Here is a 15,422-nt window from a genome sequence, read left to right on the forward strand (position 1 = left end):
ATAAATAAATTAATAAACAAAATAAAACATCCACACTCGGGCGTAAGGGACACCTGTGACAGAGAACTGGCACAGGGTGCCCAGAGAGGCTGTGGAGTCTCCCCCAACAGAGATCCTCAACAGCAGCCTGTGCATGCTCCTCGGCAACCTGCTGTAGGTGGCCCTGCTTGAGAGGATCCATGATTCCTCTCTGATCTATGGTTCCGTGATTCTCTTGATTTTGAAAGCAAAGAATTCACCTGAACATCAAAAGCAGCCTGAAGAAAACAGCCATGCTCTGGAAGAACACTTTGAAGGAGCATATGCAACTAAGCTGGGCCTGACTGGCAAGGAGCCTTACTGCAGCCTCCAGCTTGTTAGGACACGGTTTGCGCAGAGACTGGCAAAACCAGGCTGGGGTCTTGTTTTGAGCAGTGAGCTGAACAAATTCTCTACAGGTACTGCAGTGATACCTATATTCAGCCTGAGCTCAAACCAGCCTCACTCACACAAGGGAGTGAAGTCCAAAATGTGTCCTCCTCACACCTGTAATTGCAATGGACGTGGGGGTGCTGGAAAGGTGGAGGCAGTATATCAAAGAAAACGGAGTAACAGGAGCATATGGTAACAAGCTGAGGTGAGAGATGGAGGCAGAGGTGTCTGCACCGCCCCGTCAGGGGCCTCACTCTGCACCCCTGCCCATGCTGAGGCAAGATGTGGGTGGCCTGTGAGGTGCCGACCCTTTGTGACACGTTCGATGATGTCGTGGGGCTCGGCTATAAATACCGGCCCTGCCGTGCCTGGCCACACTCCCCAGCAAGGCCTGGGAAGTGTTGGAGCTGCTCTCGCCAGCGCTACTCTGCTCCACAGGAGCTGCTCTGCCAGCAGCAGAAGGCGAGGGGAGCCTGTGGTAGAGAACGCTGGTTGGGAAGTGTTGAGGAAAAGGAGGAGGAGCCAAGGGAGTTTTGTAGCACGAAAAGCACGTCTTTACCAGCTTCTGTAAGGCTAGGGTAAAGATGAGGCACTACGTGCTGTTCAACCCCTTGAAGCCTGAGGACCTTTCATTAATTAAGGAGCTCACCAGGAAAGGTAAGGCCCTGGGGGGCCCTTGTGGGAGCGCTGTTGTCGCAAAGACGGACGTGAGCTGTGGAAGGCTTGGGGCTGGGGCTGCCGGGGGAAGGTCTTCTGAAGGGTCCTGGCGTCTGCAAGGAGAGCCCTGAGTGCATCCAATGTGCTTCCCAAAGTGCATCTAACGCCTCCCCTCCCTCCCCAGGCCTGTCCTGGGCACAGTGTGGGCTTCTTGCAAGCTGGGCAAGGTTCAGGAGCTGTGCAGCAGCTTGCCCCAGCAGTGCGAGTGCTGGTTGAGGGCAAGGCAGAGCTTGATCGCACACCACTGTCACCTCTGTGGCGATGGGGGTTCAGACTTCATGGGCATTGCCAACTCACAGCATCTTGGCATCTGTCTTTCGCTTTCCAGAAATCGCCCAAGTGTGGAATAGTACGTGCAGATACATCAGAAGGCAGCTGTTGCAGAAGAAGGTGAGCCTTACATCCTGCCCCTGGCCCATCTTGCCCCTTTGGACCTGGGCCACACAGCACCATCTTCAGGGCCAGCAAGTCACCCAGCACCCTTCCAGCTCTGCCCAGCACTGCCATTGGTCCCTCTTCTTGCTTGCGTTTTCAGGCGGTGAATATTGGAATCGGGACATTTGCCGTTGTGTCAGCGAAGACCACTGGTGCGGATGGCAAGGCTATGGTTGTCCGGAAACCCATATTCAAGCCCTGCAGGTTCATGAAGATATTTTACAAGCTCAAGTGTGCTGAGAGCAGAATTCCTAGTAAGAAGATTTTTGCTTTGCTTTCCCTCTGCAGCCCTTGCCTTTTGCTCCATGCAGTCGTGCCTGTGCCACGGCAGAGCAAAGTCTCTTGCACCATGGAGAGGCTGAGTGTGGGTGCACATACAGCATCCCAGAACATGCCCCTGCCCTGGGAGTCAGCCCCGTCTCTGCAGCTCATCCCACCCTCTAGCAGGATGCTCGTAGCACGTGGCAAAGCTTCCCTTGGCCTTCTGTTCCCCATCTGCTCTGCTCTGGAGATGTGGCCAAAGCTGGCAAGGACCTTCCCCGTGGCACAGCATTGCGCGAGGGCTGGGCGCTGCACACACTTCGTCTGTGAGTTTGCTGAACTGAGTGAGGACTGACATTGTTCCTTCATGGTTGTTTTCTAGTCGAGACATTCATTGATCCGCTGGACATTGAGAAAATTGCCGCACACATCTACTTCCGACCACAAATAGTAGAGCAGTGCATCCACGAGACCCTGCTTCTCTACGCTGGTGGCCTCTTGGACAACCAGGATGTGGAATTCTTCTTCAAGGGCATTGGCATTCTTACTGTGCGAAGAAGAGTGGTCACCATGAACTATTACACTGATTTCCTGCTGGACGTGGATGACACACGCAATATGCGTGAAGCTCTTCTCACGGTGAGCGGATCATGTCTCCAGGGCAGCTTGCAGCTCTGGCAATGCTGTCAAAGCTCTCTCAAACTGCTTTCTCCTTGCCTGCCTCACCATTGCGTGAGACAGGCTGGAGGAGCTACACAAACTGTTGGTAGCACCTTGGCCTGTTTGTGTGAGGGGCTAATGACACCAAAGGACAAAGTGGGGCGAGGATTTTGGAGAGGTAGCCGTGTTCCTGAGCAGTGGGAACGTTTGCTACCTTTGGGAGCAAGGAGCACATATCCTTGGCTTCTGCTGACGTGTGTCTGTCCTATTGCAGAACTCCAAGATGATGGATATGCTTGCCTTCAACGGCAAAAACAGATATACTCGCATCAGTGGAAATACGTTCCTCACACTACCAACGTGAGTGCCATCTCTTCTGCAACATCTGGCTGGCCAGGGGAGCGGGTGCCCAGCTCGTGCTTTGGGTGCAGCGTCTTCTTGATGCTTCTCTCCTGCCAGAGCGAGGCAGGACCAGCTCGTTCCTGGGAGGCCTTCCAGGTTGACCCCCTGCTCAGTCAGCACTTCTGGGCAGTGCAGATGAAGCGGCCAGTCTGCAGTTGAGGGTCCCTGAGAGCGGTGGGAGGGTGTGAGGGGACAGCGAGGAGGACTTGTGTTGGCTCTGGCAGTAAGGCATAAGAAGCATGGGAAGAAGCTGCTGGAGGCTGTGGGGCCCCTCAGCTCGCACAGGCCATTGTGTCCTCCAGAGGCTCGGCAGTAGCTCCCAAAGAGCCCTGCCAGCAGCTTCTTAGTGTGGGGCACCAAGGGAACATAGTGCCTTATTTGACAACTGCTGTCTTCCTGTTTCCAGGCTTATACTTCGGGACCCACGACGCAAAGCAGTTTGCATCAAGCCCAGAAGGGATCCGCAGCCTTGGGGCATGGGTGGCCGAAAATGTAATGTCCCAGTGGGCTCCTGGCAGGGGGTTGCGTGTTCTCCTTTTGTCCTCGCAGGGCAGGAGAGCCAATGTTGATGTGTGGGGGATGCGAGAGAAGGCAGCTGTGTGGGATAAAATGCCCCAGGAGTGGTGGCTCCCAGCGGTGGCAATGAGTGTGGGTGGACATGGCTGAGCAGCTCTGCTGCTGCTGCCGCTCCCCTGCACAGACACAGAGGTGACATCGTGCTGTTCTCTTGCAGTGAGTGTGCTGGACCCGGTGGTGATGGCTCGGAGGAGGGTTTCTCAAGCCAAGAGGGCAGAGAAGAAAAGAAAGGAGGAGGCAGACAAGCAGCGTGAACAAGCCAGGTGAGCCTGCTGGAGAAGTGTTGTGGCGGAGTTAGGGGACTCGCTGTGCTCTTGCTGCTGGAGCTAAGATGTGAGCTGCGAGCCCGCCCTTTAGAAACTGCCTCCCATAAGCTAAACTTGCTGTGTCTTACTAGATTCCTGCCACCAATTCATGAGAGGTCTGAGGAGGAGCTGAAGAAACCAACACCTTCAGCTTATCAACGGTCATCCATAATCCCGGCTTGTTATAAGGACACTCCACCAATGGTACGCCATAGGCATTTGTCAGTCCCGTTTCACTTTGGGGGTTCCAGAGCAAGGCAGAAGCAGCAGCTGTTGCTGCCCACTGTCCCCATGCTCCTGCCTGTGCCCAGCCCCAGGAGACTAACGCTGCGTGCGGATGTGTTTCCCTTGCCTGCAGGGAGTGCGCTCTGTGCGCGCTCAGATAGAAGACGGGCATGAATACTGATGGTCCACAGGCTCAGAAAGATTGAAGCTGAAATGTGGGACCTATGCTGTGTATGCATATGGAGTAGGAGCAAGGAGCATGGCATGTTTTCAGAGAGCCTAGGAAAAAATGCCCCCAGCAGGCTTTTGCCCTGCTCCTTGGGAGGGAGGGGAGCAGTGCAGGTCTCCGGCACGGCAGCGTTGCAGTCCCCACCTGGCCAGGCAGGTGCCTGCTGTCTGCGCGCTCCCCTGCACGTTGCCATGCGGGAGGAGCTGTTGCAGTTAGCAAAGGGCAGAGCCAGCAGAGAGCTGGGCATGGGCACGAATCTGCCAAGGGTCTGTACCTCCCTGCGAGGGATGTGTGCCCGCTGTACCTGCACCCTGAAGACTAAAGTGAGCCTGTGCGAGGCACCTGCCTTCACAGAAGCACACATGCAAGCAGAAAAGGCAGGCCCTGCCCTGGGCTCAGGGAGCAAGGGCTGCAGCCTTGAAAGCACCGTCTGTTGGAAGGAGACCCCTTTGGAGAGGGTGGCCTGCTGCTGCTCAGAGCCATTTCCTGCAGGAGCGCACTGGGAGTAGCAGCCTCAGCTGCTTGCAGCAGTTCTCTAGGAGACTGTCTTCTGGTTTTGCAGAAATATTTCTGCCAAATACTCAAGTGCACACGAGTTCCTACCCACATCGTGAGAAACGAGTATGATCAGATGCTGAAGCGGAGAATAAAGGACAAGTTGAAAGGCCAAATGCCTACGAGCCTGAAGGCACCAAAGGGGTGGCAGCAAGTGCCACAGCAACCGAGGACAGCACAGAAAAAGTAAGTGTGCACCGGTCCAGCTGAGACCCGGAAACAGCCCTGGAGGCCATGACCCGTGTTCTGGGGTTCCACGGCTTGTCGTCTTCCCCTTCCTCGTGACATGGGAAGGAGCTGGGTGCGATGGCAACCCAGGGATCTCTCTGAACCCCACAACCGAGGCATGACACAGGTCCCAAGGGGAAGGCTGTGGGTGCAAAGGGCCAAGGCAGCTGTGTCTGATGGTGTGCGTCTGCTTGGGTTGTAACAACACACCCCACAGCTAGGGGCCTGAGTGAGGCCTTGGGACATTTCTGTCCCTTCTTCCCCACACAAGTGGAGGAAGTCAGATGCTTTTGTGCCAGTGAGATGTTTCCCTGGGCTGCACTGAACGTGCTCATGCCAAAAGGCACTGGAAACACCAAAGGGACAGCTGTTGTCCTGGTGTGGTCGTGGTCTTCCTCCTGCAGAAGCACCTTGTGGTGCTGGAGATAAGGTGTGAGCTGCGAGCCCAGCTCTGAGTAAGTGCCTCCAAGTGTAGTCCCATATGCTAAGCCTGCTGTGTCTTTCTAGATTCCTGCCACCAATTTATGAGGAATCTGAGGAGGAGCTGAAGAAGCCAACACCTCCAGCTCATGCAAAGCCTAGGACACCTGAGCACGGGGCTTTTGCTCAGGACACTTCAACACCGGTACGCCATAGGCATTTCCCAGCCCCGCTTCCCCTTGGAGATTCCAGAGCAGGACAGAAGCAGCAGATGTGGCTGCCCACCGTCCCTGTGCTCCTGCCTGTGCCCAGCCCCAGGAAACTAACGCTGCGTGCGGATGTGTTTCCCTTGCCTGCAGGGAGCGCGCTCTGTACGCGCTAAGATAGAAGAAAGAAGGCTCCGCATACTGAAGGCCCATAAGATGAAAAATCTTGAGGCTGAAACATGGAACCAATATGATTCCACGCTTCAAAAGCTGATGATGGAGCACAAGCAGGTATGACATGCGTTCAGAGCCCCCAGGAAGAAAATGTCCCAGCAGGCATTTCCCCTGCTCCTTGGGAGGCAGGGGAGCAGTGCACGTCTCCGGCACGGCAGCATTGCAGTCCCCACCTGGCCAGGCAGCTGCCTGCTGTCTGCGTGCTCCCCTGCACGTTGCCATGCGGGAGGAGCTGTTGCAAGAAGCAAAGGGCAGAGCCAGCAGAGAGCTGGGCGTGGGCACGGGTCTGCCAAGGGTCTGTACCTCCCTGCGAGGGATGTGTGCCCGCTGTACCTGCACCCTGAAGGCTAAAGTGAGCCTGTGCGAGGCACCTGCCTCAGCAGAAGCACACACGCAAGCAGAAAAAGCAGGCCCTGCCCTGGGCTCAGGGAGCAAGGGCTGCAGCCTTGAAAGTGCTGGCTGTTGGAAAGAGACCCCATTGGAGAGGGTAGCCCGCAGCTGCTCACAGCCAGTTCCTGCAGCAGTGCACTGGGAGAGGCAGCCTCGGCTGCTTCCTGCAGTTCTCTAGGAGACTCTCTTCTGGTTTTGCAGAAAAACTTTCACCAGCCGATGGAGCATGACCAACGTCCTTCATTCCAACTGAGAATGGAGTACAATGAGAAGCTGAAGGAGAGGATGAATCAGAATGACAAAGGCCAGAGCGGTGCGAGCCTGAAGGCACCAGAGGGGAGGCAGGAAGAGCCACAGCCCCTGAGGAGAGCACAGTCAGAGTAAGTGTGCACCGGTCCAGCTGAGGCTTGGGAACAGCCCTGGAGGCCCTGAGCCCCTGCACCATGTTCTGAGGTTTCCTGGGCTTGAAGTCCTCCCCTTCCTCTTGACACTGGAAGGAGATGGGTGCGATGCCACGCCCAGGGGCCTCTGGGCATCCCCAGGCCTTTCCACGACCCAGGTCCTGAGGGGAAGGCTGTGGCTGCAAAGGGCCAAGGGGGCCGTGTCTGATGGTGTGCGTCTGCGTGGGACATAGCAACACATCCCACAGCTAGGGGCCTGAGTGAGGCCTTGGGACATTTCTGTCCCTTCTTCCCCACACAAGTGGAGGAAGTCAGATGGTTTTGTGCCAGTGAGATGTTTCCCTTGGCTGCACTGAATGTGCTCATGCCAAAAGGCACTGGAAACACCAAAGGGACAGCTGTTGTCCTGGTGTGGTCGTGGTCTTCCTCCTGCAGAAGCACCTTGTGGTGCTGGAGCTAAGTTGTGAGCTGCGAGCCCAGCTCTGAGTAAGTGCCTCCAAGTGTAGTCCCATAAGCTAAGCCTGCTGTGTCTTTTCAGATTCCTGCCACCAATTCCTGGGAGGTCTGAGGAGGAGCTGAAGAAACCAACCCCTCCAGCTCATCCAAAGCCTAAGACCCCTGAGTGCCAGGATAATCCTCAGGACCCTCCAACATCGGTACGCCATAGGCATTTCCAAACCAGGTTTCCCCTTGGAGACTCCAGAGCAGGGCAGAAGCAGCAGATGTGGCGGCCCACCGTCCCTGTGCTCCTGCCTGTGCCCAGCCCCGGGAGACTAATGCTTCATGCGGTTGTGTTTCCCTTGCCTGCAGAGGTGGCGCTCTGTGCGTGCTCAGATGGAAGAAAGACGGTACAGAATACTCATGGCCCACAAGCGCACAGAGCTTGAAGATGAAATCGGTGGGGAATATGATGCAATCCTACGGAGTAGGAGCAGAGAGCGAAAACAGGTATGTCACGCATTCAGAGCCCCCAGGAAAGAAAAGCCCCAAGAAGGCAATTCCCCCACTCCTTGGGAGGGAGGGGAGCAGTGCAGGTCTCTGGCACGGCAGCGTTGCAGTCCCCACCTGGCCAGGCAGGTGCCTGCTGTCTGCGCGCTCCCCTGCACGTTGCCGTGCGGGAGGAGCTGTTGCAAGAAGCAAAGGGCAAAGCCAGCAGCGAGCGGGGCATGGGCACCGGTCTGCTGAGGGACCGTACCTCCCTGCAAGGGAGCAGTGTCCGTAGTATTTGTGCCCTGAAGACTAAAGTGAGCCTGTGCAAGGCACCTGCCTCAGCAGAAGCACACACGCAAGAAGAAAGAACAGGCCCTGCCCTGGGCTTAGGGAGCAAGGGCTGCAGCCTTGAAAGCACTGTCTGTTGGAAAGAGACCCCATTGGAGAGGGTAGCCCGCAGCTGCTCAGAGCCATTTCCTGCAGGACTACACTGGGAGGGTCAGCCTCAGCTCCTTGCAGCAGGTCTTTAGGAGACTCTCTTCTGGTTTTGCAGAACCCTGTCTACCACCTCCTGGAGGGTGACCAACGTCCTTCGAGCATTGTAAGAAGGGAGTATGACAAGAAGGTGAAGGACAGGATGAAAGAGAATGTCAAAGGCCAAAGCCCTGCAAGTAAGAAGGCACCAGATGCCTCGAAGGAAGAGACAAAGCCAACGAAGGCAACACAGACAGAGTAAGTGTGCACTGGTCCAGCTGAGACCTGGAAACAGCCCTGGAGGCCCTGAGCCCCTGAGCCGTGTTCTGGGGTTCCACGGCTTGTCGTCTTCCCCTTCCTCATGACACGGGAAGGAGCTGGGTGTGATGCCAACCCAGGGACCTCTCTGCACCCCATCACTGAGGCATGACACAGGTCCCGAGGGGAAGGCTGTGGGTGCAAAGGGCCAAGGGGGCCGTGTCTGATGGTGTGCGTCTGCACGGGTTGTAACAACACATCCCACAGCTAGGGGCCCGAGTGAGGCCTTGGGGCAATTCTGTCCCTTCTTCCCCACACAAGTGGAGGAAGTCAGATGCTTTTGTGCCAGTGAGATGTTTCCCTGGGCTGCACTGAACGTGCTCATGCCAAAAGGCACTGGAAACACCAAAGGGACAGCTGTTGTCCTGGTGTGGTCGTGGTCTTCCTCCTGCAGAAGCACCTCGTGGTGCTGGAGCTAAGTTGTGAGCTGCGAGCCCAGCTCTGAGTAAGTGCCTCCAAGTGTACTCCCATAAACTAAGCCTGCTGTGTCTTTCTAGATTCCTGCCACCAATTCCTGGGAGGTCTGAGGAGGAGCTGAAGAAGCCAAAACCTCCAGCTTACCCACAGACTAAACCCCGTGAGCACCTGTCTTTTGCTGCTCAGAAAACAGCAACATCGGTACGCCATAGGAATTTCCCAGCCCCGTTTCCCCTTGGAGATTCCAGAGCAGGGCAGAAGCAGCAGCTCTGGCTGCCCACCTGTCGCTGTGCTCCTGCCTGTGCCCAAGCTCCGGAGACTCATGCTGCATGCGATTGTGTTTTCCTTACCTGCAGGGAGTGCACTATATGCGTGTTCTAACAGAGGAAAAACGGGAACAAGCGCTGATGGCCCACAGGCTCAAAACACGACAAGCTGAAGCGTGGAAAGAATATGATTCCAAGACGCAGAAGCTGCTCTTTGAACGAAGAAAGGTATGACATGGATTCCGAGCCCCGAGGAAAAAAAAAACGCAAGCAGGCACTTCGCTCTCTCCTTGGGAGGGAGGGGAGCAGTGCAGGTCTCCGGCACGGCAGCACTGCAGTCCCCACCTGGCCAGGCAGCTGCCTGCTGTCTGCCCGCTCCCCTGCACGTTACCATGCAGGAGGAGCTGTTGCAGTGAGCAAAGGGCAAAGCCAGCAGCGAGCTGGGCATGGGCACGGGTCTGCCGAGGGACTGTACCTCCCTGCGAGGGATGAGTGCCCGCTGGACCTGCACTCTGAAGACTAAAGTGAGGCTGTGCGAGGCACCTGCCTTCACAGAAGCACACATGCAAGCAGAAAAGGCAGGCCCTGCCCTGGGCTCAGGGAGCAAGGGCTGCAGCCTTGAAAGTGCTGGCTGTTGGAAAGAGACCCCATTGGAGAGGGTAGCCCACAGCTGCTCAGAGGGAGTTCCTGCAGCAGTGCACTGGGAGGGGCAGCCTCAGCTCCTTGCAGCAGTTCTTTAGGAGACTCTCTTCTGGTTTTGCAGAACCCCATCAACTCCTTGCAGATGTGTGACCGACGTCCTTCCTTCCACATGAGAAAAGAATACGATGAGAAGCTGAAGGAGAGGATGATGCCTGTCAGTGGCCAAATAAAGAGTGCTGGTGCGGGCTGCCAGCTGGACTGACCACACTGCTCCCTGCATGGCCTTTTTTTTTGCACAAAGGAGGAGAGGAGAAGCCCTGCAACTCCCGGTACTGCTCCCATGGTTGCGAGCCACCTCTCCCGGTGGAGGGCAGCTCGTGCAGGGGGGCCTCAGGCCCTGCGGCAGAGGGCTTCTCGCAGTGTTGACGAGGACTATCTGCCACCAGGGACTTGCTGCTTTGCAACAATGGCCGGGAATGACAAGCAGGCTTCTGTCTCTGGGACACCTTCCTTGCCATCCGTTCTACCATTTGTGGGCCCACAGACCCATTCTCCTGCTTTGGGGATTCCTTTGGGGTTTTCTCCACATGCCCTCTCAGCACTTTAGACCTTCACTAGAAGTACTCTGCTTTTCCAGGTTCAATGTGCAAAAAAAGAAAAGGTGGTTTTTTAGCCGAGGCACTATTTGCTCCGCTGGACTTTGAGCAGATTGCCTCAGACATCCACTTCAATATTGATCGAATTGGGCCTTTTCTTGAGATACGCTGTCCCCACTTAATCCCCCCAAAAATCAACAAGTTTATAGTCCACTGAATATATATATTCCTCTTGCATAGTTGTGGCTATTAGGTCATCTACATACTGTGCCTTTGCCTGGGAGTGAGCTCCAAGCCTCAAGCTCCTTTGCTAGCTGATTACCAAACATCGTCAGGCTATTTTAAGCCCTTGAGGTAACCCTGTCCAAGACAACTGAATCTTTCTGCCATTTTATGGATTTTCTCACACAAAGGCAAATACTTTTTGACAAAAGAAGGCATCTTTCAAGTCCAACATGGTAAATCACACATGGTCAGTTTTGAATTTGGGGTAGATGTGCTCCAGGATTTCACTAGGCACCAGAGTACTTTTGGTACCTGTATTAACTTAAAAATTGGATTAGCTGAGTCACAGAATCACAGAACTGGAGGGGTTGGAAGGGACCTCGAAAGATCATCGGGTCCAACCCTTCCACCAAAGCAGGCTGCCCAGGTAGGCGTCCAGACGGGCCTTGAATATCTCCAGAGAAGGAGACTCCACAACCTCCCTGGGCAGCCTGTCCCAGTGCTCCGTCACCCTCCCCGTGAAGAGGTTCTTTGGCATGTTGGTGCGGAACTTCCTGTGCTCTATCTTGTGGCCATTACTCCTTGTCCTGTCTCCACAAACCACTGAAAAGAGGTTGGCCAAATCCCTCTGTCTCCCACACCTCAGCTATTTCTACGCATTGATGAGATCCCCTCTCAGTCTTCTTTTCTCCAGGCTGAACAGACCTAGGTCTCTCTGCCTTTCCTCATAGGGAAGATAAGATAAGCTGCGTCTCTTTTACTTGGAGCTCCTTGGGCAAAACTTTATGCATGCTCCTGATTGTTTTGACAAATCTCTTCCCAACAAGGATTTAGCTGATCCTGGCAAATACAAAAATTGATGCGTGTAATACACAATAAATGTTTTTTTATTGTCTTTTGTATTATAAAAACAAGGAGTTTTGTTTGAGGACCGGGAGTTGCGAAAACTCCCTGCTGAAGTAAGGAGCTGTATAATGCTTGGCTAGACACTATGAAAATTCTTTTGCTTAATGTAACAAAAAAGAGAACCCCCTCCCCTTCTCTCCTTCTACATCTCAGTTGCCTCTTTTGTTCAAAGACCCTGCTGCAAAGCTCACATAACGATCTCCTGATAAGTTGCTAAACTAGTGTATCAACATCCTGCCTTCCTGTCTCACGCTGGGCCAACATGACCAAATAAAAAAAGAAGTTGAACAACGCTGAGGAAGACTGCAGCCTTCATCTCCACGACCACCAGAGGGACAGAAACGACCCCCTAGCAACAGTGCGCGCAGTCGCAGAATATACCAGGATGTGCTGCGTAATCCTGGAATTACCAAGATATAAAAAGGGACCCTGGTGGGGGTGAGGTGCGCGCCGTTGGTGGAGCCGAGACTCCCCGGCCGCCCAGCGCTGTTTTGCTTGCTGTTGCTTACTCAATAAATTCCTTTCTATTATTAATGCAATGCTCTCTGAAAATTAATTAAGGGGGCAACTTATAACAGTAAGGGCTGCAGCCTTTGTTATAAGTCAGACCACACAATTTTCTGGTCTATTGAAATTCTTTTATTAACCAAGTAAGCAGACACAAGCTAAATAGCGGTGGGCGGCTGGGGAGTCTCCGCTCCGCAACAGCATGCAACTTCCCTTTCCAGGGTTGCTGTTTTATAGCAGTCGAGTTCCAGCTTATGTTCGTCACAATGTGAGCTTCAGGTCTTTGTTTCCTGGAGCGATCTCCCACTTCTCGTCACATATGGGTCCTTTAACACAGCTGGCATGTGTCCATCCTTTCTCCGCAGTCCGGACGACTGTTTCTGTGGTAAGCAAAACAACATAGGGGCCTTCCCCATCGTGGTGTTAAAGCAGTCTCTTTCCAAGTCTTAATTAGAATTGAGGGTGATCAAGTGGCAATTCCAAGTCATAGGGCACACCATATAGCATTTCAAAAGGAGAAATTCCTACATCAGTTCTGGTCTGTGTCCATATGTTTAACAGTGCAAGGGGTAAGCATTTTACCCAAGAAGTCTTAGTTTCCAGCACAAGTTTTGTTAGTTGTTTCTTAATTTCACCATTCATTCGCTCTACCTTTCCAGAAGAGGAGGGGTGCCAGGGGCTGTGAAAATCCCACTCAATCTCTAAGGCCTGCTTTAATCCTTGCAGTAAAGCTTTACACCCATTCAGTCACGTGGTCAATTAGGACAGACAAGTAACTCAGTAAAGTCTACCTGTATACTTTGGAAAGGTCAAAGCCCTGGCTCCCGTCCCCCTCTAGATAGGTTACAGAAGACCTTTTTATTTACCCTTTGACATCTAGTAGTACATCCTCTACATGTGTGCTTCCCTAAAGTATATATTCCTACATAGACATGCTTTCTTAGAACAACATCACACATTGCTTGCACCTCCCAATGACTCTTCTGATGTAAAACAGTTAATATTTGCCTCATTATCACTTTATTCAGTATTTCTCTCCCATCAGGGAGTACCGATTTTCCTTAAAATGATTCACATATTTGTAACATTAATACCTCCTTGGGAGGTTGTAATTGCTCCAAAATCTTTTTTAGAATTTACCCAAATAGATAGGTGTGTGAGGAATGTTTTAACAAATATGCATATGGAGTGGTTCACACCTTTGGAAAGATTTGGGAGGAAAGAGGTTTAATTAATACGCAAGGGAAAAATCTTATACATCAAGAATTAATAAGGAAAATTTTAAAAGCATTAAGGGAACCTAAAGAAATAGCAGTAGTACATGTAAGAGGGCACCAGAAAGGATTGGAATATCACACTAGGGGAAATAATCTAGCAGATAAAGAAGCTCAAGAAGCAGCTTTAAGAATTCAGGCTGCTAAAATCAATATAGTACAGGAAGAAGAAAGACAGGAAGAAGAAAAAGAAGAAGAAGAAAAGAGGTTCACTCCTGAAGAACGAACAAAACTGGAGAAAATAGGTGCTAAATTAGAACGAGGAAAATGGACATTGCCAGACGGACGAGAGATGTTACCGAAGGCTTATGCAAGACAAATATTGGAACGTTTGCATACACAAACACACTGGGGTACAAGAGCACTAAGTAATCATTTACTTAAACAATTTGGTTGTATAGGGGTTTTTGAAATAGCAAAGCAAGTCACACAAGGTTGTTTAACTTGTCAGAAAATAAATAAGAAAATATTCCGACAGGCGGCAGCGGGAGGAAGAAAAACAGCATATCGGCCTTTTGAGAGAGTACAAGTTGATTTTACCGAACTACCTAAAGTAGGGAGGATCAAGTATTTGTTGGTAATTGTGGATCATTTAACACAATGGGTAGAAGCTTATCCTGTGGCACGAGCTACAGCACAAGTGGTGACAAAAATTTTATTGGAACACCTGATACCTAGATATGGGATAATCCAGTACATTGATTCTGACCAAGGCACACACTTTACTTCTAAAATAATAAAATTATTATGTCAATCATTAGGTATTCAGTGGGAATATCATACTCCGTGGCACCCACAAAGCTCAGGGAAAGTAGAGAGAATGAATCAAACAATAAAACAGCAATTGGCTAAATTAATGGTTGAGACACAAATGCCTTGGACTCGATGTTTACCATTGGCACTTTTAAACATAAGAACTAAATCACATAGTGAGACTGGATTATCACCATATGAAATGTTATATGGTATGCCTTATTCACAGGGAATGCCTCTGGGAGACAATGTAGTTGAAGATCGTAGTATCCAGAAATATATAATTACTATTGGGAAAAGGTTGCAAGAACTAAGAGAAATTGGAATACTGGTTCAAACACCACCTTTAGGATTTGCTATCCATAAAATACAACCAGGGGACGAGGTTTTAATAAAAACTTGGAAAGAAGAATCTTTACAGCCCCGGTGGGAGGGACCGTACCTTGTTTTACTTACCACCGAAACAGCTGTGAGAACAGCAGAAAGGGGTTGGACCCATGCATCCAGAGTAAAAGGACCAATAAATACCAAAACTTGGAGGGTTGAGTCCGCTCCTGGGGAACTGAAATTAAAACTAAAAAGAACTAATATTCCGGAAATAGGGCATGCTTTACATGAAACACCAGAAGAAGGGGACAAGCAAGCCCGCAATGAAGAAAGGTGAGAAGGCAAGACCGGGGCAGGACTCTCCACTGCGGTGTGTATAGTCTACCGAGGGAGGCAACCCCTATGGGTATTGACTGCCGAGTGTGAGGGCCTCCACCGACTTCTCCCGCACTGAAATCAAGCTGTCCCAGAGAAAGAAACAAATGAGCAAACGGAAAATGTATGTATATAGTAAGAATTTTTTTTTTTTTTTTTTTTTTTAACCTATTGTAATTAGTTTTCCAGGAGCTGAATCACCCTCGAAAGCCGAACAGTGACACGAGTTTAAACAGATTCTGGAGGTGGATCCAACCCCAAGGCATTTCTCACACCTTTACGATACTCTCTGGACGACGCAGAAGGATGTTATACTTCCTGGTACTATTCTTACAAGGGCAACTGAGCCATGGAAATAATTTTTTCATTTTGGGGGAGGAAGTGGCTAAGGCTTTTAATCTTAGCAATTGCTGGGTTTGTGGAGGACCAGGAGAAGCTGAAAGTTGGCCTTGGGTAGCTGGCCCAGTCGAACCTAAGTGGTGGGTTAGTAATTTGAGTGAGGTTCATGATGGAACACAGTTCTGGAAAGAGGAGGAGGACCCGTGGCAATTGCATTCATCAAGAAAAGGTATATATTGTTTAAACCGAACAGGAACAGTAAAAGTAGGAGAAAGCATTTGTAAATGGACTCTGTCCCCTGGATATGAATGTACTGATCCTGAATGTGGACCTATAAACTGTACAGCAAGTAAAGGGAAATGGAATACCACACATGTCCAGCTAAAAAATGGGACTTGGCTGAGATGCTCATCTAAGG

The 15,422-nt window shown here is 51.7% G+C and overlaps 1 protein-coding gene across 1 annotated transcript; it reads left to right on the forward strand.

The window, feature by feature from the left end:
• Positions 1–425: 425 nt before the first annotated feature.
• LOC140000819 (uncharacterized) lies at positions 426–9,964 on the forward strand. Its single transcript, XM_072031648.1, has 18 exons — positions 426–1,068; positions 1,457–1,518; positions 1,664–1,817; positions 2,207–2,463; positions 2,759–2,844; positions 3,293–3,378; positions 3,620–3,725; positions 3,860–3,971; positions 4,784–4,962; positions 5,512–5,629; positions 5,784–5,921; positions 6,456–6,634; positions 7,194–7,311; positions 7,466–7,603; positions 8,139–8,317; positions 8,875–8,995; positions 9,151–9,288; positions 9,824–9,964. Exons 1-18 carry the CDS (start codon positions 996–998, stop codon positions 9,962–9,964), a joined length of 2,385 nt encoding a protein of 794 aa, XP_071887749.1. The 5' UTR covers positions 426–995.
• Positions 9,965–15,422: the final 5,458 nt, after the last annotated feature.

Source organism: Anas platyrhynchos, chromosome Z (genome assembly GCF_047663525.1).
Source record: "Anas platyrhynchos isolate ZD024472 breed Pekin duck chromosome Z, IASCAAS_PekinDuck_T2T, whole genome shotgun sequence".
NCBI classification, from domain to species: domain Eukaryota; kingdom Metazoa; phylum Chordata; class Aves; order Anseriformes; family Anatidae; genus Anas; species Anas platyrhynchos.